General features: G+C 35.8%; 2 protein-coding genes across 2 annotated transcripts in view; one reads left to right on the top strand and one right to left on the bottom strand.

Moving 5' to 3' along the window:
- The window catches only part of Vha44 (V-type proton ATPase subunit Vha44), a 46074-nt gene extending 30888 nt beyond the window's left edge, over positions 1-15186 (bottom strand). Inside the window, exons 1-4 of the mRNA XM_083131978.1 lie at positions 15037-15186; positions 14538-14708; positions 7874-8027; positions 4960-5146 (exon numbers count right to left, since the gene is read on the bottom strand). Coding sequence (XP_082988104.1) covers positions 4960-5146; positions 7874-8027; positions 14538-14669 — 473 coding nt within the window. The 5' untranslated portion in view covers positions 14670-14708; positions 15037-15186. The remainder of the gene's footprint in view (positions 1-4959; positions 5147-7873; positions 8028-14537; positions 14709-15036) is intronic.
- Positions 15187-15975: 789 nt separating this feature from the next.
- LOC145995364 (leucine-rich repeat-containing protein 14-like) lies at positions 15976-25733 on the top strand. Its single transcript, XM_083131970.1, has 2 exons — positions 15976-17439; positions 25008-25733. Exons 1-2 carry the CDS (start codon positions 16056-16058, stop codon positions 25106-25108), a joined length of 1485 nt encoding a protein of 494 aa, XP_082988096.1. The 5' UTR covers positions 15976-16055; the 3' UTR covers positions 25109-25733.

Here is a 25733-nt window from a genome sequence, read left to right on the forward strand (position 1 = left end):
CTCCAGCTGCCTTTACCCCCTTCTCCCAGTGCCCCTTTATTTGAGGCTGGTTGAACCCCATAGCATCGTTCTGTGGGGACAAGGCCGGAAAAAATTCTGACAATAGATCAACCCCTCCACCAATCAAACCCAGGTCTCCCACGCCTCTTAGTATACTCATGCGGCCATTAACTGGGGACTATTTGTTATCCTTAAGCCTTTATGGCTTATTCAAAAAGAAAATACTAACACAGTATTGTACCTTGCAAATTTAGTGTATGAATAATAAGCCTTTTAGTGAGGTTAATACTAGGCTTTTGTTCTACTACAACCTGAGCTAGCTCATTGCACCTTATCACAGTATCTTGATTACTGCTATAGGAGTAAAGAGTAGTTCCCTTCACTGATGTGAAGGTACATCACAACACTTTGTGCATCGTAAGCCACAAAATAACAAGTGTTTGGTTTTTTACTTGATTTTTTAGTTTTTTCATGAGTTTTCCACTTTTTACAAACACACAGCAAAAAAGCAGGGTGAAAATTGAACCACTTGTACTGTTTTCTGCATTTCTAGTCCAGAGTCTCTTTGTTTGTTTGTTTGATTTGGTGTTTTAAGTCCACTTTATGCACAGTAATGCTAATCGGGACTGCACCTATAGTTTAAAGTAGGATCCGAACCACTATGTGCCTCCACCAAGTTCAAACCCTTGATTACAAGGCAACAACGCAACCACTGCACCATCTGGGAGGCCCTCAGTGTTTTTCTTTTTTATTTAGCTCAGATATTGTTAGGATGCTGTGCAACCACCAAAATTCTTTAACTTACCAGGAATCAAATCTGAGACAGCTCACACATAAGTTTTGGTTTACATATAAATTGATTGTGAATGTAATTTAGAAGTTTTCAGTCAGCTAAGTAACCTATTTCATAGCCATTACACTTGCAGTGAAGGGACATTATGCTACAAATTTCTTGTATAATGTAATATAAATTTATGTAAGTTTAAAAAATGGTGATTTTGACAATCCTTTTTGTTAACAAAACTTTTCTTTAAATTTATTTTCCAACTTGTCTCGTTGGACGTCTAATAGTTCACCTAAATAGTTTGCACAACCTTCTTGTGATTTTATAATTCTATTATTCCATTTCTCTAGAGAGCCCACGAGACTGTTGGATTAAAATTTAGCGATACTAGAGTTTGGACTCCAATTAAAAATTAACAAGTAGACCTACATAAAAACGAGTTACACCAAAATTTAGCTTATTCAATTCTGTGTTAATCAATTCTAACCATTTTTTTTAGTATGCCTTCTACTTTTTATTGTGAAAACAAAAAAAATGTGTCAGTTCTTCGGAGCTTTGCAAACGATCACCCATTCTGAAATTCTATAAATAAAAAATGGGTGGTCCGATCATGATGAAATTTTAATATGGTGCAGGCAGAAAGGTTTTCAAACACAATTCTTCAGTTTCAGATTTAAAATTTGTCAAAAAAAAACCAAAAAACAGTTCTTCTGCATTTCGTGAAACAACTTTTTCTTAGTATTGGGTAGTCCTACAAATACAATTAAAATCCACCATCATTGTTAATTCACATTGCGAAACATATTTTTATTCTACACAATAAAGATGTTCGTTGATGTTTCTGTACAACAAACTTTCAGACAAAAAAGAAAAGAAAAATGGAAGTAGATTACTTTTATTTCAACTAAACATGCACATCAAAAATGAAAATTAAAGGATAAAGAACACAAAAGGATATCAGATCATCTATTTGAACAGAAAGAATAAAGAGTGTGACCAGAATAACAAAAGTGCTCCCCTGCGCTTAGCACCACACCATGAAGGCATATAGGGGGTGTGGGGGTAACGCCTCCCCACTTTCTTGATCCGGTCATGAGTGGGGGTGATGTGATCAGCATCATAACATTCAAAGACATTAAGAGAAAAATAATTACTGAAAGATGGAGGTACAGTCAACTCTCGATACAACCACCTTTCACAGTTCCTGAGAAAAGGGCCGCTATTTCAATGGGGTTGTTATTGGAATTTGCACCAATTTTCAGCTTAAACGGAGCTCAAACGGACACAAAGATGCGTAGTTTTCAAGAATGTATTCAGAACTGGCTGCCCCATTTTAGATGTCAAAGGAAAGGAAGAGGGGGTTCTCTTCCACCCTCGCCTGAAATCACCCCGTGTGCACACACGAGCAAGAAAATCGTGGCTGAAACAATCATCATCACTGGACCCCTCCTCCTACACGTTTGCTGATAGGAAAAGAAAAAGAAGTCACTCAGACAATGGAACACTTTTTTGGCAAATATTACGACATCGGCACAGTTATGAAAACGTAAGATCGAAGTAACTTTTGCGGAAGCTTGCATTACAAATCATTAAGCGGGTTGACGATCTTTAGTTGGTCTAATTATAACACCATTAAGCCTTGTTTCCATGATATGAAAAACTCAATATGCTGACCAAGGCAGAAATTTATTTTATTATAAAACATAAATTAAATGTAACGTTTCAACCTACGTTTCAACGTAGCAAGGTCTTCTTCAGACAATGTACCAAGTACAAATGTAACAAGGTACAAGAACAGGACGATATATATACACAAAAATACTCCCCTCCAGACTATTAGAAAGTTGTTCTGGAACATTCTAGCAGGTGGCTTTCCCTTGTCAACTTTACTTTCACCTGAAAGTGAATGTGGTTGGACTCTTTATCTCATGCTCTATTCTTCTTCCTTCTTCTCTCCTCTTTCTCTCTTGTCTTTTCCACTCTAACACCTTTTTCCATTCTTTGTTTATCATCAGTCCCTCATTCCAGTTCATTGTGTCTTCTTCACCTTTCTTATCTATTTCCTTGACTCTTTCCATTTTCTCACTAGCGTTCTCTTCTCCCTTCCTATCTGCTTAGCCTCATCCCACTCTATGTCATGTCCTGTTTATCTCGTGTGTTTAAATATCACATTTCTCTCATCTCTTAAGTCGTACATCATCCCTATGTTGTTTCAACCTGTCTTTCAGCCTCTTTTTCGTTTCTCCTATGTACACTTTCTGACATTCTTTACATTTCACTTCGTAGATAATCCCTTCCTCTTCCTCTTCTCGGTTTTCCTTTTTCTTGTTAGCATTCTTCGCTATTCTTAAGATGCTTCTCCCTCCCTTCCTGTAAGTTTTAATGCCCGCTTTTCTAAGCACTTTGCATATCTTTTCTGTGGTCTTCCTCATACTCCTTTTTCCAAACCTCCTCTCTTTTTCTTTCTCTTCCAATTCTCCCCTGCCACTTTTCTTCCTCCTTCTGTTTATGTCCAGTCTATCCTCCTTCTCATAGCCATTCTTTTCCAGCTGTTTCCATAAGCTATTTATTTTGCCTTTTTTTTCACATTCTTTTGTGCATATTTTCTTGATTCTGTCCTCCATATTCTTCATAAAATTTATTTTTGTCACCTCACTTACATCACTTCTTTTATGGCAGAATACCCCAGCTGCACCCTTCTTCTGATGCCAAGGGGTTTCAATTTCTTGTCCTCTCTTCCTTTTCATCAATATATCTAGGAAGCTTATCTTGTCTTCTTCTTCTATTTCGAGTTCCCTTTTTCTTCATCTTGTATTTCTTTGGCAAATATGTCGAGCTGCCTCTTCGTTCCCTTCCATATGCCAAAACAATTGTCCACATATCTGCAAAACAGAAGCATTTTGTCACCTCCTTTTTCTACTACTTTCTTTTCCCATTCATTCATAACCAATTCAGCCAGTGCTGGGCTTAGGCTAGAACCTATATTCAGTCCTTCACCCATTAACATTATTTTATCACCCATTATACTGTAACCGTTATTCCAAATGGTTTCCAGCACCTTCACTACCCTTTTACTATCTCATTCTCCTATACTTTCTTTTTCCATCCTCTTTTTAATAATGTCCAAAACGTGTCCCCTCTTGATGCTCGGGAACATACTTTTCACGACTAAGCTAAACACTGTCGTCTTCATCTCATTCAACTTTAGTCCTTTTATGAGGTCCACTACTTGTTCACTGTTCTTAACTGCTCTGTTTTCTTGCTGTGTTACTAACACTTCAATAACTTTAATTTCTTTTCCAAGAGTTCCAAAATATTGTTTCTGCAGTCCATTACTGGTCTCAACTTTATCTCCTCTTTGTGTATCTTTGGAAAGACTTTCAAACTTGGTAGTCTTCCTGTCTCCTTTATGCACTTTTTGAATCCTCTCCTCCTACAGTCCTTTCTTTAGTTGGTCTATGTGGCTTTGATTATCTCTAACAGTTTCGCTTTTTTATGAAGTGTTACAGGGAACAAAGAACGCATTTTGAATGAAAGAGGTTACCGGAAGTTGTCAGCTACAAGGCCAAGAGTTGGTCACTCACGGGGACCTGCTGAAATCTAGGTCAGAGCAGGACAGATGGTCCAGACTTCCAGGCACCAAGCATCTGTATTTTGGAACATTCCTGCGATCTTATCTCTAATTTCTCAAGGTGGTGTATTTATCGACGAAAGAACTTGACCTGCCATATACATAGACAAAGTCCAGCACAGTCATTTAGGGCTGCTCCCTCCCCTCCTCAATCCAGTTGTTAGCAGCTCTTAGGACAAGGAAACAGAATGGCAAAACAAGCCTAGCGTTTGAGTGGCGGCCGTCGAGTGTAGGGTAACATTGGCATGCTTTGGGGAGGGCAGGGTGGAGATAAAGTGCTATAGGTTAGCATTCAAGCTTGCTGCGGTAGAGCGCTCGTGAAGCGAATGAGTGAGAATAAAACGAGTGCAAAAAAAGTATTTTTCGGACGATTTCCTTCAATTTTTCAAATTTCTTCTAAATTTTTCACGGTTCCTGGAAAAAGGGTCATTACTTCGAGAGGATTGTATAATCGAGAGTTGACTGTATCGAATAAGTGAATTAATGTAGCAAAAGGCTCAATGAACACAACGAGGCCACATGTAACAATTTGCTGAATACATACGTTTGTTTTTTCTCCAAATTTTGCAGATTCCCCTTCAAGTTATTGTAAGCAGAAGATTTAGTTTTAAGGTCGGCATCAATCTGGCCAATCTGCTTGCTGATAATGTCTGCTATGTTCCTTAGTGACTGTTTGATAGGATATTTTGCCATGTCCCACTGGAATTTGGTAATGTAAACAGACAGATCATCTGAAAGAGGTAATTAGATGAATTAATGAACTGTTGGTTTAAATTCATTATTACTACTATAGTTTTATTACCTGGGGAAAAAATGAGCACAAAAATACACAGCCACACAGTACATCATTCAAAATAAAGAAAGACTGTTGACATTTTGAGGTTATGATTTGTCAGGTTAAACCTAAGTGGGAACAGGGTGTTGGAAACTGACATCCACATCTTTCACCTGGCCATAGGTGATCCTTTCAAAACTTATTCCAGATAAGCAGCCATACTCCCAGATACTCCATATCATTTTTAATTGACATAAATAATTACGATGAATGTGTGATCTTAATATCTATTTTGTGAAAAAGATTTGCCAGCATCACTTGTTTTTCACTTTTGATACCCATGGCACAACAGCCCATGATGGCCAGGGTTTACCTACTGACTGCAGGCCTCGCTCCCACCAGTCCAGGTAAGAGATCATGCAAACAGTTAAGGGGTGATGTGTGATCAGCACAACAAACCCCCAGTCTTTGTTGTAGACGTCCATAACCAGATTATGCTACTCATTCATAGGTCCCAAATTTCCTCATGGTCACCGGTCCCTTACACAGGGAGAAATCTCAGGATAAAAGTCGTTACCCTCCCCCAGGAGACTCAAACCTGCATGCATTTTTTAGCCGAACCTCAAAGCATGATGCCTTAGACCACACAGCCATGGTGCGGGACTTTGATACATTATCAAGGACATTTGATTTATTATTAACGTGAAGTTTCATGTTTCTGCGTTGCATAATTGGATTGCTTTTCCCGATTAATTTTGAAGGCTCACTGCCTTTTTTTGGACTTGAACACCACTTATTGTCTACTTTGTGGAACATGGTTTCATTGCACCTGCACTACACCTTGTGCCCAAAAGTGTACCGACCTAGACTATTTTCTTCAATGCAAATGCTGAAGTCTGCGAAATATACAAACTTTCACATCTATCTATTTATATATATGGGCACATTTATGCACAACTTCCAACTACTGGATGTTTATCTTGTCATTATTCATGTACATGAAAAACATCACATGAATCCCCTTGCGTACAGTGGGGTGCATAAGTATTACCCACCACTATGCTCATTCTGTTTGTTTTACGTAATCAGAGCTTCAAAAACTCAAATAAAACTCTAAAAATATATTGCCTAAAAATACCTACGAGATAAAATAGAAAAATTAAAGAAAATAACAATGGACAATTTGCAGAGTAATACTTGTATATCCCACTGTACATACACATGCTATGGGGGCATAACACATGCTTAGTGTCTTGCCTGCAGAATTCATCAGTAATTCCATGAAAAGTGGTCCTACTCAATGAATCAACCTCCAAATAATTATTGGTTTTAATTGCATTAAGGTTTAAATGTTTGTGTCATTTGCATATTTCACCAACAAAAATTATTAGGACATTTTTCATGCATTCAGGCTATGTCATCATATTAAAGTTGTTTTTTTCCATTTGTTAGTAGACACTACAAAGTACTTCATAATTCTATGAAATCAGTTTATTATGAATATTTTAATACAATCTCATACATTTTATGTGTGAATGTCACACAAGTAATGCTGGAATGTGGGTTTTACAAAAAATCTGCTTCCACTTATCCAATGTTGCCTATATAATGGAATAGTGCTGCCATCTTCAAAATATAGTGTGTAATGTGCAATTCTAGTCTGATTGACATATTCCATCCATTTGATGTCCTCCTCCCCCAGCCCCCCACCAAAATACCTGCATGAATAGGTTAGGTACATTCAGTTTCATTGATTTAGAAAGTCCACTCTTTATTTATCATATTTGCCTAATTAACATTTTCAAGCAAAAGAAAAAATTAAACACAAAATTAATCACAATGCTGACTCATGGCATGCCTTTCGTAAAGAAATTTGTCCACAATTACTCGTTCCTGCAAATTCAAACATTACATGACACTCATTTGAAAACTTTGAGACACATATCTCACCTTCATACAAACTTTGTGAATATAAGGTAAAGTTCCCAGCGCCATTAAGGCACATTTAGGGGATGTGGGGGTAGGGACCCACACATTCTCGATATAGGCAATTTTGGAGGTGATGTATCAGCACCATGTTCCAGATGCCTTCCCCCCCCCCCCCTTTTCAGGTATCGATTGATCTGATGCTGGGTGAGCCTCCGAGCTGCTTTATGCAGGGACAAAGCCGGAAAAATTCCTTACTTACATCAACCACCCCGGGAATCGAGCATGGGTATCCTGCATGGCAGTCAGATGCCCTCCCGTCTAGACTACCGCAGCTCTTGTGAATAGTATCCAGCATATTGAAGTTTGGGCAATTTTTAATTTTTTACTCTAACTTACATCTTTTTATTACTATTGCTATTTACTTGTGATACTGCTTAGCGATCTCTCAGTTTGTGAGAGCAGCCATGGGTTTTGTTCGAGATATGTTGATTTGACTCTGAATTATGATTTATTCTGTTAAGTACTTCAAGATACAGCCACGGCCTTGACAATGAACGGTCCATGCAAAACTCTAGCCTCCCGTTTCACAGTACCTATGACGTCTATGGAAATTTTTTCCATGTACTCATACTGTGAAACCTGAATCAATAGGTGTCATGGTCTGGGTGCTTTGACATGGAATCAGTCAGTTGAAAGTTTGCAGAATGTTTGATTTGACTAAGTATTTTGCACAAAAAGTTCTTACGGTACTTACTGTTATTTGCCAAGAGATTTTCTTGCAACTTGTCTCTTTGGTCCTCTAATACTTCACCTAAATAGTATGCAACCTTCTTTGTGATTTGCTCCACATAGTTATCTAGCTTTCCCAGGTCATCTGACAAGCCTACAAGCTGATCTAACGTTCCAACCTGGAAAAAAAAATCATATTTCAATGTCCCAAACAAAAATGTTTGCTTGCACAAATATTAGGTAACGGTTCCGATTGTTTTATGATCTCTCCTAGCACAAAGACTAATTACCGTAGAAGTTTGGAAATTATTGTCACACAAAATTTGTACCTTCCTTAAAGTAATGAGCAGTGGCGTTGCGTGCAGTTCACATACTGGTGTTCACAATAAAAATTTTATACTGAATGGAGATTTACTCCTCTCCCCTTGTAACTTCATATTCAATTGAAAAAGTAAGAATAACAGTTAAACTTATTTTCAACTATTTCCCACAAAAGCATGCTATATTTGAAGTAATACAAGATTTTTTTTATTCAATTAACACTCTTTTAATTACGCAATTTACACTTAGTAATGGCTAGTGCAAACTAATTAGTATAACACGCAATCTCAGGTATGTACAATGCAAGACTAAACACTTTACAATCTACTTTCTATTACACTGACCATATGTTAACCAACGACATTCATTCAGCATTGAAAGCAGGTGCATCATTAGCAGGACAGAGGGGAGGATGCATCCAGTCCAGAAAAAAATATTTTGTGTATGTAAGATATTTAGGTATTATACAGAATGCCCTCGCCCCGCCCACAATAACTCGGTTGGGATGCTTATGACTGAAGTTTGGGAGTACTTACCTATTGAACAATGCAGAGGTCCGTCTGGTGAGGGCCCATCCTTTTTACTTCCGTTCGTTCTGCTTCGCTCCTTCGCGAAAATGAAGTTTCTTTCAAACTCCTAACAGTATTCATAGTGTACAAAACACTACACTACACACACGTCTGAAAGCCAATGCACATAAATTCACCAACTGCTTGCCAATAGATATCGCGCTCTCAACAGTCGACACCACTCTAACCGTGTTTTGCCAGTTGCCGCCAAAGAGCATAGGCTTTTTTATTGCTCCGCAAAACGAACGGAACTTGACCTTTCCAAAAATAACGTGTCCCCTTTGCAGTTCTCCTACAGCAACAGTGTTGCCAACAATTGAAACGCAGAAGTTGCTAAATCTTCAACATGCGCTAAAAGTTGGTGAATCAAATTTACAGATGAAAAATGCAAAATATATTTTTAAAAAGTACTGTAAAGAACACAGTTTTTCTTTGTGACGTTTCAGGAGAACACACGCTCCTTTCATCAGACATTTATTTTCATTTTGACTAAAGATACAGTTATAACAATGGTTAGTAATTTTTTAAACAAAAAGAATCCCTTATATAATGGATGTTGTCAATGTTACATTGTTGTAATATAGCAACTTAACAGTGAAAAAAGCAGTCTGTTTTATTTTTATTTCAGATTTTTTTAAAATTATGAATCCCAAATATCATCAGGTAATTCAAATTCATCATTGTTTTCACAAAGTCTCTTGATGATTTCTGTTACATTAAATTTTAAAGATGGTGGCTTACTTCATTTGTGAAAAAGAAAACTCCATACTGGATCTATGTTACCATTTTCATTATTTAATTTATTCCAGTGTTCTTCTGCAATGAACGAAGCTTCCCAGACATTCAACTCTGTGTTTCCCGTTAATCTTTTTAAAACCCTTCTCTTTTTAATCAAATGCTTCTCTTCGATGATATGAGTTGACAAACCTGTTCTTGGGTTTAGATTTATAATGTCCAAATCGTGTTCGTGCCATCTTATTGCCATTTTCCTTGCTGTTTGTCCCACATAATTTCAGCCATCTTAGAAATGGTTATTGTAAGTTTAGTATTAAATCGTTATTTTGTATCCTCGTTTTTATCTTTATACTGTGAAGTATCTACGTGTGCGAATCAATTAACCTCTGTGTGTGAATACACGACAGAGATTTATACATGAAAAATACATCCATGCCAATTCAGAACATTCGCGTATAACAATGGATAACATATTTTTAAATTTTTTCCTGAGAGCACAAAGACTATGTTCTAATAATGAGGATATCAAAAATGAAGAAGAAAGGCTTTTTAATATAGCAAAAGAAAATGGCTTTCACACTAACAGAATAAACCAAATCAAAAAACAAGTTGCAAGAAAACTAAAGGAAAAGAGAAATACAGACAAAGATGAAAAATCTGTTGAAAAGAAATTTGTGTGCATTCCATTCCACAAGGGATTCTCACATAAAATTGCAAAAAGTTTTAGAAGTTTTAATTTCAAAATTGTTCTTCAATCACCAAGAAGTTTGGAATGTACATTTAATGAATTCAAAATGAGAAAATCTCTACCAGATGTGGAAACCACAGGAATATATAATATAAGTTGTTCATGTTCAAAGGATTATGTGGGACAAACAGCAAGGAAAATGGCAATAAGATGGCACGAACACGATTTGGACATTATAAATCTAAACCCAAGAACAGGTTTGTCAACTCATATCATCGAAGAGAAGCATTTGATTAAAAAGAGAAGGGTTTTAAAAAGATTAACGGGAAACACAGAGTTGAACGTCTGGAAAGCTTCGTTCATTGCAGAAGAACACTGGAATAAATTAAATAATGAAAATGGTAACATAGATCCAGTATGGAGTTTTCTTTTTCACAAATGGAGTAAGCCACCATCTTTAAAATTTAATGTAACAGAAATCATCAAGAGACTTTGTGAAAACAATGATGAATTTGAATTACCTGATGATATTTGGGATTCATAATTTTAAAAAAATCTGAAATAAAAATAAAACAGACTGCTTTTTTCACTGTTAAGTTGCTATATTACAACAATGTAACATTGACAACATCCATTATATAACAGATTATTTTTGTTTAAAAAATTACTAACCATTGTTATAAATGAAAATAAATGTCTGATGAAAGGAGCGTGTGTTCTCCTGAAACGTCACAAAGAAAAACTGTTTTCTTATGCTTGTAATAATAAATGTAAACTACAGGAAAGTAATTCTATAATGCAAGCAATGCGTACATACAAGAAAAACTGTAAAGAACAACTTACATCAGGTTTATTCCAACCAATAAATTAAATTTCAATGTTTGTGCGTTTATATGTAGATTAAAAAATAACTTAATTTCAAATGAGATAATTTTATGAATATTTCATTTTAACTTTCTAACTTCAAAGAAGAAAATATTATGTGTAGCAAAAATGCATCTCTAGTATTCTGAAAGTTATATTTTGTTCTTCACAATAAGCATATTCTAATAACGTAGAGAATAGTAAAAATAATTTACTAACATCAATTGATTACTGTTTTCGGTAACAGCTATTTAGGCCTAGGACTCCATACTATTCTGAGTAGTTACCAGAAAAATTCGCGTTCAATTGATGTAAATATAGTCCGCACTTTTCTTTGCAATTTAAGTTGGTGAGTGTTTTTTTTTTTGCATTAAAAACGTCGATTACTAAAAAAAAAAGTTGCATAGTCTGAATGGCCCTTAGACGCACATGCGCGAATCATATAAACCTTGAAAGATATGTAACTCCTGCAGACTAGTTTCTAAAGAAAAGTCGCTCGTCACTATTCCGTGAACTTTAGCACCCACTGGAATTTAAAATCCACCAGGTTTAGCGATTTCTCACTAAAGTTTGCAACTATGTAGCGCAGACCGACTCAAGCCCCCTAAACATACCTTGTATATGCTGAACTCTAGTGCCGAATGCAAGAAGAATTGCTGCTTGAATCAGGGCTCCCAGCACCATATGTTTGCACAGCCTATTGAACATTTTAGCTGTATAGTAGCCAACAGTCCCTTTGCTGCCAATTTGATGCGATACGCACATCAATTTTGTTCAACACAATCCGTGGAACACAGTGGGAGTCAGTGTTACCAACTCTCTAAAAAAGTTATCAGACGTGAAAGACATCAACTCCGAGTAAATTGTGTGTATATATTCGAACATCAAAGACGTATTTTTTTCGAATAAATATATGTGTGCACCTAATATGTACGTAATTTAAAAAATTTTCCTGAGTGTTCACGTGCTCATGCAAACATTATCACGCAACACGTCTGGTAATGAGCACTGTTTGGACTCGAAAAAGTTATTTATGTTGAAAAAAAGGTAACGATTAGATAAGCCGGAGACACATTTCTTGAAATTTACAGGAGAAAAGACGAGAAAGTACTTATGGAATTGAGTTCTTGTGGACTTTCTGAAGCTGGGGAAATTGTTTTTTCGAATCGTGCAACTTATTTGGCCTGTAAGTAAGGTATTTTTCGTCATTCATGCATCTCCGTTGCACAATAGCTCGTGCCACCATTGCTGTCAACTACGTGAATCAAATGCTCCGTGCATTCGGTTATGTAACCCCCTGTCAGTGTAGCAATCATGCGGTAGTTTGACAAGATGACATGTCAAGGTTGCGTTGTGAAAATGTTCCCGGATATTGAAGACCCACGAGATTTTTTAATTGAACATGGAATCGGAAGAAATGGAATGTCCTAAATGTTCTAGTATATGTAAGCTACACATCGCACTGGATGGGAAGTGGCTCTATATGTGTAAGAAAGTTAAATTTTTTTTTGTTTAAATTATTTTTCTAAATTTTCCTAACCTAACTGAACATAACCTAACCTTCCGTGAATGATTTGTGGAACAATTTTCGATTAAAAATGTTTAGTGAATAGCTTGTGCGGCATTTATAGGTTCATAGGTTTGGAAACACTGAACATCAGCTGACGACAATGTGAGTAAAGATTTGGCCGCCAAATTAGCAACGACAAATAAATAATTATAATGTTAAAAATAACGCTTTTTTCATGGAAAAAAAAGGTGATCCCAACTTGAAAAATGGGTACTACTTTACTATACCGGAGACACCTATCAATGATTTATTTCACAATTTTTTACATTGCTAACGTACTATTCTGCATGGCGGAACATTTCTTTAGGTGAAATAATGATTTTCTAACGAACATAATGTCTATTTCTTACATTAACGAGTACTTACTGTTGTTCCTTATTTCCCACAAACCATCCATGGGTAGTCCCAAAAACCACTGACGTTAGCCCAAAAATTCACGATAGCCCCACGAACCATCACGGGGATGAGGTATGCCTATTAGGATAGGTTCCATTAGCACTCCTTTTGTTCAATTTAGCATATACGAACAACATCGGCTTGTAGCAGCAGCAATAGCGCGTATTGTGCTCTCATGCAGAAAGAAAATGGCGGCAGCAGCAATAGCGGGTTGGAAATAGATTTTCGTAGAAAACCACATGCATTAAAATGGATCAAAATTACATTCCCGAACATCAACAACGCTACAGAAAATGATTTGCATAAGTGCTTTATCCTGTAAATTTGAAGAGTTCCGTCTCCTGTATAGTAAAGTGTTACCGAAAAATATTCCGCTATGCATATGAGGTAAGAAGTAAATTATTATTTTTATTTGAAAATAAATGAGTGGTAAATGTCTGTTATATCGGAGACACATTTCTAACACATATTTTCAGTTTCAAATGGTTCGTACTTACCAATTCTGTATTGCGGAACCTATTTCAAGGTGTCATTATGCTTTTTACACGAAAATAACTTTGATTTTTCACATTACGAGTAATTCTTTTGGGTCCTTTCTTCCGTTGCGGAACATAGAATATTTCGCGCATAGCTGTGGATCATCACGCGTCGTGCTTGTGTTTTGTCAATTCGGAGTGGGCATGCAGTGTTGCAACCTTCTTAACCGAAAAATACCTACTTTCGTGTTCATTATGTCATCACAAACCATTGACGGATAGCTCCAAAAACCATTCCCGATAGCCCCAAAAACCATTCACGATAGCCCCGAAAACCATTCACGATAGCCCTAAAAACCATTCACGTTAGCCCCACGAACCATTTCCGGCAAGGTTAGGTTGGGTTAGGTTAGCTAAGCATAGTTAAAAAAAGGCACGTTTGGAAACACTTCTTCCTCTCGCGAGACCGCGTGACTTTCGACACTCGCGCCATCTGCAGGTTCATAATGGAAACAACAACGTAATGTTGTCGCTTCGCACAAAAGGCTACTTTATTACATCAAAAGTGCTTATTTTCTGTTGTGCAGCATTCCATAGTGACAAAATACCTCCACGAAGTTTGATAAAGCAACAGAAACTCATTTCCATAAGTAGTTTCTCCTGTAAATTTGAAGAAAAGTGTCTCCGATATAACAGACATTTACCAAACGAGATAGATGTGTCTCCGGCATATCTAACTGGTACCGAAAAGGATAACTTGAAAATTACCTTACGCACTTCTCATGCACAAAATATTCTCAGTCGATAAGCGACAGTAAATAACGTAGAAGTGTGGGAATAAATGTAGAAGTAAATCGGAACCTTAGTAGAATGCATTTAGGGACTTTATTTTAATACTAAGGGAACCAAACCTAACCATGAAAGCATATATTTAACAAAACCTTATGAAATTGCTAAAACTCCGCAGTATGTGTTAACAGACGTACATCGAAATCGAACCATGTAAAAATTGCATTTGTAGCATGATGAAATCGCAATAAAACAAAAGTAACTTGGGCCTAAATACTTACTTTGAGATCTGGAATGTGAAATTTGTAGTTAAGAGATAAATTATTTTGTTTACTGGTCACATTGTTCAGCATATCCCAAGTCTGCTGACAAGTTTTTTCTCCAGGGGCAGATATCAACCAGTATTCAGTCATTTTTTCTGTGCGTGGTTGTACTGGTGATCCAAATAAAGCCTACAATACAAGAATGTACACATAATTTCACATACAACAGAAAAAGAACACTAAACAAATATTTCAACACACTATTATGCAAATCATAATTTTGTATAAAAAAATTAACGTTTCACGTTAGTTTCCATATCATATAAAGGTTACAGGTTTATCGCTAATCGTTATAATCACGGGAGATTTGTTTGTTTGACACTTTTAGATTTTTTAAAATACATATCTACAAGAAATGAGGGTGAACTAGGATATACTCCCGAAGATCATTCCTAGGTCTGATTATGTAAAAGTTAATTCACTCAATATTTTGATGGGTAAATAGGTTGTACCGTACCTTCTGAAACTTTGCCGAAAAGCTTCAATGAATAGCTTAAAATAATCCTTCCTTATGAAGAAAAAATTGGTTAAATTTCAAGCAGACTGTTACGCCTTTACCTTCACCATGATTTTTCACGTGACTCTTCAGCGATATCTTGCGGAAATTTCATGTAACTAGAGATGTGTCGTTCGTGAACGACCCGTTGTAAACGAACGAATCACTCGTTCACAAGGAAACCGTGGGGCTAATAGTGGGAGCGTGTGGGACCCGTGAACGACATGAAAAATTCAAATGAACGGGTCATTTTTCTGACCCGATCTGCGTGATCCGGATCAACTTACTGAAAGATTCTGATTAAAACAAGTGCCTTGCGATTTTACTATCTAAGAAAAAATAGCTTTAAAATTATGAATTATATTTATTTGGGACTTATCTATAAAATGTCTCTCTCCGAAAAATGCAGGATATATGCCATATAATCTGTTATAAACTTTGTGCTGGTTCGTTATATATCTATTATTTCGCGACCGACAATAACATGGAGCAGTTTTTTTTAAAAAAAAAGAAGAGCAATATTAATCTCACTCAACCAGGAAAAATTTATTTTACAATAAATAACTTAATAAATAGTTAATGGATACTGGACTGGACGGTACACTTGACACACATGACTGGTCCGTGGAGGGGTCTCCTTTATTGCACTACGGTAGACCAACTTTCGATTCTGACGTCATACAACAATTTCCTACGTTGTTAGGTTTGGTTCCCTTAGCATAAATACACGGCAAATGTATTGTTTATGCTAAGAGAACTAAATCCAAAAAGCATAACCTAACAATTTAGCTTAACAATGAAATCATAGCGTGGTGACGTCAGAACGCTAGGTTGCTATAGCGTTGTGCAATAATGGAGTCCAGCAAAGGTAGGCCGTAATAATCTGTGACCGAAATGTTTTGTTTACCACCTGTTTTGTGAAGTGAGGGGCTCAACTTCTCTTCGTGTTACCTTGTCAAGTACTGTACAGAAATGAAATAATGACAGGAGTTCAATTTTCTGTTGAAATGTCAACTAACCTTTATTACGAACGAAATATGGTATTGTACTCATGGGAATACGGTAAACACCTACCAAAGGCAGAATGTAAATCTCTAGTTTACTTTGCATCAAAAATCATTGTGGCCGACTACAGTACAGTGAAACGAATTGCTAAAACTTTGCCAATTCCACTCTTACGGTGCTTAATGAAGGTTGCTTTTCTAACAGGAAGACATAGGGCCCTTAGTGAAACTATTTTGCAATGCAAATTCAATGAACTAGTAATGCAAAGAGATGTTATGCCCGATTTTGGAACATTTGTCTGCTGTGAAATGTTGAATAATCGTCCAGGTTCCCAGATGTGTTGCAATTACAAAGACGATGTTAAGAGTATAATGGAATGCTGTGGTACAATTCTTATTACACTTCACGATAGCCTGAAGCAAGACAATAGTGCATCATTGTTCTTAGACCTAAGTGGGTTTCCTATTGATACGTCATTGTTTATCGGACTGTTGAGATCTTTGCTTCTGCATATAAAGAAAACTCCCCAGCATTGTCATGCTTCCACAAGTGGGCCAAAATTAACCCTCTGTTTGAATTTAGTGATAATTGAAGAAACTGTGAATTTTTTCCTGAATGCTTTACGTGTAATTAAAGTTTACAAATCAAATGTAGAAATTCAATTTAGTCGAATAGTGATAAATTCCATTGGAGGAAGACAATTTTTGAAAGTTCTCAGTATGTTAGACAAGGATGTTGTAAAAGCTTTAGATATTCAGTACAACAATATTGCAGCAGAGTATATTGCTGATGTCATGCAAATAATTGAGCGTTTTAAATCACTAGACACATTGGTTTTGGGCAGGAATATGTTTGACATGATAAACTATTTTGGTGTTTCCTATGTTGGTCATGCTTTTGGCCAGTGCCCTTGTTTGAAACGGCTGGATATTGCATGTACGAAACTTACAAATTTGTTACAAATGATATTGATTCAAACGCACAGTTTAGAAGTGCTTAATGTCCAATCCTGCCAGTTGTCACCTAAGGATATCCGATACTTATGTTCGTCAGATCATGTCAGTACATTGTTGGAAATTAATTTAAGTGGTAACAATATGGGTAATTGTTTTAGTGACTTCCTTCTACTTCTTGATGGAATGGCAAACCAGCTTGAAGTGCTCAACGTGGAAGATGTGCATGTGACAGAAAACTTTCAAGTGCACCAAATTATATCACATATTGCTGAATACAAAAACTTGAAAGCACTGACTATAAATTACACAGGTGATACATTGGAGGAAGTGTCAAAGATGGGCACCATGCTATCCTTAGCAGTATTCCATACAGCTCCAGTTTCAGCAGAATCAATTGTAACAGGTACCACAAGTATCTATGACTTCATACACTGAATTTGTAGATTACACTGTGAAATCAGTGTGTAGTTTCTGTGAAGTTTCACATTAGCTTTCTTTCTTTCAATGTATGTTTTTCTTCTTCTTTTTTTAATCTTGCTAGAGTATTTGGTACTACTTTGCTATACCAGAGACACCTATCAATGATTTATTTCGCAATTTTTTACATTGCTAACGTGCTATTCTGCATTGCGGAACATTTCTTTAGGTGAAATAATGAATTTCTAACTAAAATAATGTCTATTTCTTACATTAACGAGTACTTACTGTTGTTCCTTATTTCCAACAAACCATCCACGGGTAGCCCCACGAACCATCACGGGGACGAGGTATGCCTACTAGGTTAGGTTAGGTTCCATTAGCACTCCTTTCGTTCAATTTAGCATATACGGACAATACGAGAGCGTATTGTGCTCTCAAGCAGAAAGCAAATGGCGGCAGCAGCAATAGCGCGTCGGAAATAGATTTTCGTAGAAAACCATATGCATTCGCATTAAAATGGATCAAAACTACATTCCCGAACATCAACAACGCTACAGAAAATGATTTGCGTAAGTACTTTCTCGTGTAAATTTGAAGAAATCCGTCTCCGGTATGGTAAAGTGTTACCGAGTATTTGATTGGAGACATTGAAGGATCAAAGACAGACATTCAAAGTATGAATCACTTCTCCTGGGGGGGGGGGGGGCATTCCCCCATGTATCTTGCATAGTTTCTTCACTTTTCTACATTGAGTATAAGAGGTCCTGTAAACTGCATCCATAGATAACACTGATACTTGAACCAAAACACGTTTGCGGAGATTGAGTCAAACCACCAATGTTTGTGAGTTTTTTTCATAATATATACATTTACTCTTTTCCCACTATACTCCATTGCTGCAATGATTATTGACACAAACACCACAGGTTATTCCTGAACTGCTCTACCCACATTCCACAACCACCATTTGACTTTCATGAGTTAGCCCCATTTCCAAAAGTGTGAAGAATGCATTTGTTCAGATTTTGACTTAATTTATTTATAGCCAAATTATTGTTAAGAACAATAATTGCACCAATCATGAAAATACACTAATCCATACTACAATACTAGAGTACTGTGAAATTGTTTTTCATTGCTTGGGGGTGAATTTTTGAAAATCGAAAAAAATACGAAATTTGACTTTTTTGTTATTCTTATGAAGAGGTGCTGTACTTTTCAAATAAAAAAAAAACAAAGTCTTGATCTCTTTTCTTTCCTAGGCTTTGTGGCATAATTCTGAAGAGAAGGATGTTTTCATATTATTTTTTAAATATGTTCTTTTCACTGAGCCACATTTCCCCCCTCGATTTTGAAACTGTAATCAGGTTGTCTGGAAAATCTGGAATTCCTGGAAAAGTCATGGAATTGTCGGGCAAATAGGCTGTTTCTGGTGTAGTAATGCATTAAAATTAATTAAACAAGCAAACAATGAACAAGTGATTTTTCATTTGTTGTGGACAAACTATACTTCAATTTCATATACTGAGTATTACTGGTTTTTAGATTTTTCCTGTTTGAAAATAAATTACATTGCTTCCTAGGATGTTCCCAATATTTCTGTGTAACTTTTGTTCATAATAATGTAAATGAAATGTAACGAGGAAACAAAACATACTTAGTGGGGATATCAGGCGCCATCTTTGAATGCATCTCATTCGACACTCATGCCAGTGACAGTGTGCAATTGGTTGGTAATGATGGTAATATTTGAAATTATTGTATTTAATAAACAACTGCACCTCTACAAACAAAAGAGCATTAATAAAAAATTGTTATGAGTTTTAGTGAATGAAATATATGTGACACACTCATGCAATAATTGGTTATTACTTTTTATTAATGATAGTAATTTTTGTAATTATTATAATTAATAAATAACTGCACGTATGTAATCAGCAAAGGAAGCAGTGATTCAATATTAAAATGGTTTCTTGAATTTTAGTTATTAAAAAAAAGGTGTGGGCCTCCCCCCAGTATGTAAGTTTTTTGTACGGCATGGGTAAGCTAGGGTTAAAAATAAAATGTGTAGTCCTGATGGGCTTATAACAAGCTTTTACATGTTTCTATCTTAATTTAAATGTTGATGTCATAAAATATGAAAAATGTTAATATCAAATTACGTATTCGATGTTGCAGAACAATTAAAAATCTTTACTATTCACAACACATAAGCAGATATATACGTATTATATGAATGTGTGTATATATCCTGTTTAATGGAGCTTTGAGAAGGAAGGGATACATGACTCTTGGAAGCAGACCTTTTGAACTAAAGTGCGACAACGAGCCAGACATGTCACTTGCATGTTGCTAGGACTATACTGTTTTCTCAATGGTGCCACTTTGGTCTCTTGTTCTTGCATGCACAATGGATGTTTTACTTTATACTGAAGAAGACTGTGCCGCTTGTCATCTGTGACTTCAGTCTGAAAGCTCCTTCAGCGGCATGCATCATGTTGCCTAAGTCTTGTTTGCACATGCGTGTTGGATGCTTGCTTATAGACTGAAGGGGTCCAAGTCGCTTGTCACTTCATTCCATGTAACACCCTCCACACTGTCATGTGTTGCTTCAGTCTGACCCTCCACACTGTCATGTGTTGCTTCAGTCTGAGTGTTCTCTATACTTAACAAGATTGTTTGCTACTTCATCAGAGATTAAGAATTAATTCTGCCTGTAAATCACAGAGAACAAATTGCAATTACTGTTGTTGGAAAAATGTCGACTTTTTTAGAAAGTTCCTTTTATAATCATGAATGAGCCTCTGGAGTGGAACGTTGTTGCCTTGTAATACAAAGGTGTCCGAGGTTCAATCCTCAGCATTTCAAACTGTAGGTACAGTCCAGATTTCTTAAATAGATTTTTTTGCCATTTGCGGCCAGTCTTATTTGCTTTTGCTTCAGTTTTAGTGTTTCTCAACTGCCAGTCCGCAAAAAGGTCCTTTGCACACAGGAGTTGACGACTAATTTAAATCTAATTTTATATTATTCACCAAGTCTATACATAATTGAACTATGATTATGCCATAGTTGATATATCAGTATTAATTAATTACTATTTCTATATAAACTTTAAAGATCAGAAATGTATTTATGACTGAAATTGTTGGGATCAGGGCATCGACTTGTAAAATGCGAAATGGACTCTTAAACACAAAATTTACCGTTTACATACCGACACTTTCAGAAATCTGAAGTATCCTGTGAGTTATCCAATTCACGAAAAATTGATTAATTCTGCTATAAATATTTGAGAAGCAAAAATTGACCCCTTTATACAGAAATAAACTTAATATTCTGGTAATGATTTAATGTGCTATTAGAAGGCATATGTTTATTTTGTGTAATAGTGCAGTTTTTAAATCAAATTTAGGATTATATTCACATTTTTCAAACCAAAATGTCATTTTATATATCGCTATAACAGTGAAATTTCATTTTATTTACTGGTTTTGAAACCGAAATTGACTCTGTTTTTATACCGAAATTTTGATTTTTTTTTATTTACCAAAAATATGTGCCTCTAACTATTAGGTTCTATTAAAAACACATACAAAACTATTCTAGTTATGTAAATATGTTTCTACTTAGATATATTTAATAAACCTACCGAAATATGAAGATAACACACTGTAAGAACCGACCATTAAAAAAGCCAGTTTTTTTAAAACATTGTTTATGTCTAGCTACGAATTTCATATTGTAAATTGTATTTTATATTTAGATATGAGTGTCTATTTTACAGTAGGGAGATAAACGAAAATCATGGAACATGAAAAATACTCCCAACTCCTGTATTTTCATTGATTTAAGGCACTTTTGTGAAAAAAGCCGAGTTTTTTTTTCTGACCACTTCCAACTCTAATTGAAATTAATACAGATTGTATTACTACATTTTACTGTAATTATGATATTTTTTATTACAAAAGAAAAAAGTATTCTTTGTTAACCATAAGTCCATCCTGCTGTTACATTGGATTCTTAGTGTGGTGTTGGCTAAAATATAATGACCTTCTTATACACATATTTAAATATTTGAATTACCCTAACGGCTTTAGTCTGGACACTTTTGGTTCTTGGAAAACCTGGAAGAGTCGGGGAATTTTGTTTTAACAAAATTGTAGACACCTTGGTAAAGTTACTGTGACTTATTTTTCTTTCGCAATTGTAACAGAAGCGGAAGTAGTACATCAATAATTTCCTGCAGCCAAACTTACTTTACCTAAATTGAATTATTGTTAGAGAAATTGAAGGAAATATGCTGTCCCGACTCTTACCAAAATTGTGAAAAGTTTGAAATAAAAAAAAAACCTCTGGTCCCTGAATGAGTTGGCTGAGTTGGTGTTTTAAGTCCACTTTGTGCACAGTAAGGCTAATCAGGACTGGACCTACAGTTTAAATTGGGATCCGAACCACTATGTGGGTCCCTGAATGAACCTTATGAAATATTATGATATTTATAAATGATATGAAATATTATGTATAAAGAACAAAGTAAACCCTCAACATTTTTATATTGAGAATATTCTCAAATTCCGTACAGTAAAACCTTGTTAATCCACACCCCAATAATCCGGACAGGCAAAGGCCAAAAAAAAAAAAAAAAAAAAAATGCAAGGTTTTAAATGTGGCTAGAAGTCAACAAGAGAACTTCCCAAAGAAAAGGCAGTCAACCACGAATGAAATTCTGTTTCCCGCAGACTTTGTACTGTACGGTATAGTGTATTTAGACCTATGTCCTTTATATACACCACAATAAAGGTGTTTTGTTTGCTATAAAAGGAGTTTTGATGCACTTTCTACTCTTCTTTTAAGTTATTTCAGTTAATCTGAACTTTTGTTAAACCGGTGAACTTATCTCCCCCATTAGTCCGGATAAACGATGTTTTATTGTATTAAAAAAACAAAACATCCTGCATCATAGGTGTTACCCTTTGTTTTGACACATTTGTTATGGATTCAGGTTCAGTACCAAATTAACATGCTAAAAACAAAAGTGAAACAAGTTACTCATTGGATACATACAATTTGATTATTTTTATAGATGTGAAACCAAAAAACAATCTGGTTAATTAAGAACATTTTTTTCCCAATATTCCCACTTTTCATGAATTTCTTCCACTTCTTTAACCCATGAGGGGTCGCCCAGAAAAAGTTACGTGAGGGGTCGCGCACGGTCATTTAGACCGGGTGTAAAAAATAGAACAAAAGTACAAAATGATGTTTTTATTAAACAGTACTTAATGTAATCACACATTTAGTGTATCATATTACTTGTTAACAGGGTGGATTGATTTAATAATTTATAGAATATTGTACATAAGGATTTTGTAGATATCAGTAACACTTTTGGTGAAAGTACATGACTCTTATAATCATTTAATGGTGATTATTAGGTTATAAGCTAGAAAACTAAAGGAAATAAAATATATGTACTGCCTCTGATTTTACATGTATGCATTGCACCTAGCAAGAGTACATGCTAAACATTACTATAAAATATTAACAAACTGACCCACTTTCAGTTCAAAAGCAACGAGGATGGCATTAATTATGTCATCCTCGTTGCTTTTGACCACAATACTTTCAATCATCTAAGAACACATTTTTCTTACACAAATATATATAAATTTATGTGTGTGTGAATATATTAATTCCCTTTGTCTTTTGGGAAAAATTAAATATTTAAATTATTATGTATTATTGTAATTACAGTGGAACCCCGCTTTTATATTCCTCGGTTTAACATTTTCGTGCATTATACATTCAATCTTGATGGTCCCAACAAAGCAAAATGTTATAAAATTTTCCCACATTTTAAGTTTAAGGGATACGACAGGGGTGGCATTGGAACCCCATTTGCTCCGAATTTCCTTGCATGAAGGACATTTTTCCTTGATGTAGCAATACTGCCCCTCCCTGTTATAATAGCTGCTGGGAGCACAGCAGCCTCATGTTACCTCATCGACAGGTTCTATTGGCTGCGGTTCTGGAATGCCGGAGCAACACATGACTTGTTTGTTTGAACTCAATGTGATGTCACACTAATATGGTCCAATTTGTTATATAACACTTTGAGAAGGGAAGTTTTTTGAACGTGGCCAATGGGAGAACAACACCTTTATGATTTATTTCCTGCACTACGGTTTCTATAACCCCAGTGTGACATTCCAATGTAACATGTACGCGCAGACATTTTTAGAAGGCAACTTTTAATCGGTCAACCCTGGTCGAGGAATTGTAAATAAATTCAATCCAGGACTGGGAGAGAAAATCAGCAAACATAAATGAGTTCTAGACAGTGTCTTTTCATATTTAAAGCATTTCAATTTGATCCAGGAACGTTTTTTCCGGATGAATTTAAATTCAGTCCAGGAACCTTCTTCCCCCACATCAATTTCAATACGGTTCAGGAACCTTTTTTCAGGAACAATTAAAATACGGTCCAGTGCCTTTTTTCAATGAAACAATACGCAACTTGGACCACATTTAAATTCTGCGAGAAAAAAAGGTTCCTGGACCTTTAACAACCCTGATTTTGTGTGCAGTTAAGGAAATTTCCATTACCTTTTTTTTAAAAAAAAAAAAAAAAAAATCTGCGGCAATATGGTAGAATGCATGTTGTAGTTATTCATATTGTTACTGGTAGAGCTTATATTTGGGTACCTATCATGTGGGCCAGACAAATTTCAGTTAGATACTACACCAACTCGAAATTATACTCTATCTTACACTTGAATAGATACATTTAAACTAGACTATATATTGCTATAAACAGGTAATGATCTAAAGATTAACAAAGTTTTTAAAAAATAGGGCTCCTTACCTTCAATTATTATTGCATTTTATTATAATCAAAATTCATTTACTGGGAACAGTAAAATATGTGATGAATAAACAAAGAAATAACCTATTCTCAAGAATCACATCATTTTGGAGGGGACAGAAGATTTGAAAATCGCTAAATATATTACGCATAATATGTGTCACAACCTGAAAGTTGGGATGGGCAATCTTTGTATTGTGCCATTACGTATCTCGTAGATCTCACAAGCAATGTAAGTACAGAACAATATTTATATTTCATTTGTTCTTGCTTTTCCATCTCTTTAGCTTTGACATAATGGTAAGGATGAAAAAAATACATTAAGTAGATGAAAGAAGCCATACCCTTCAGTAACAATAAAACAAAACAAGATCATAATTGGAGCAAGAAATGGACTCTGTTCCAGTTATAAGGAACATTAAATTTATACTTTTCTTGTACATGTGAATCATGCAAAAAAAGTATAAAGTACCGAATAATTTTTACAAATATATGTTACTTACATTACAAACTGCTCTGAAAAATTTAAATAAGTAATGTATAGAAGAGGATGTAGGGCATGCATTATCCATTAACTGAAAGAGAAACAGAAGGTTAAAGACAGTTATACCAATAAGTTTGAAAATTACTTTTATATATACGAGGAGTGGCAAAAGTTTTTGGATTGAATTTCTTATTCATTTCAGGTCACGACGATAACGAAGAGCTGGGTTGGACACTGACCTGTGGACTCTCCCTCGCCTGTGCACAAACTTTTACGCACGTGCGTGGAGCAGTTTCGCTGTAGCCTTTGTTAGAAGCAGAATGTACATCTGAGTTCCGTCGGAATCATATTAAGTTCAAAAGTTGAACAACGTGTTAATGTCACAAAACTTGGGAAATCCACCACGGAAACTTACGATTAGTTGAAAGAAATTTGTGGGTATCAGTTTTTATTTTCCACATGAGTTTTCGGGTAGTTTAAGAAGTTTAAAGACGGTAGAGAAGGCTTCGGGGACGATCCACGATTAGTCTGCCCTTGCTCCTCAAAAACTCAAGTTAGTATCGAGAAGGTAGCTAAACATGTAAAACTGTCAATCGGTTGTATCATAAGAATCTTTTGGGGACCTTTCGTGAACGAGTGAGAAGAGGGAGACCAGACATGTGGAAGAATGGTCATCCGTTCTTCATCAGGACAACGTGCCAATTCACAACGTGCTATCCCTGAAGACGTTTTTGGTGAAACACAACATTCCAGTGTTGGAATATCAACCGTACTTACCGAACCTAGCCCCGTGCAACTTTTTTCTCTTCCCAAAAGTCAAGTCTGCGCTAAAAGTAACCTGGCTTGAGTCTGTGGACGCGGTGAAAGACAAAGCGATGCAACTCTTGAACAGCATATCAGAAAATGACCTGCAACACTGCTTCTAACA

The sequence above is a fragment of the Lepisma saccharinum genome, chromosome 1 (genome assembly GCF_977018435.1).
Source record: "Lepisma saccharinum chromosome 1, izLepSacc3.1, whole genome shotgun sequence".
Classification (NCBI taxonomy): Eukaryota; Metazoa; Arthropoda; class Insecta; order Zygentoma; family Lepismatidae; genus Lepisma; species Lepisma saccharinum.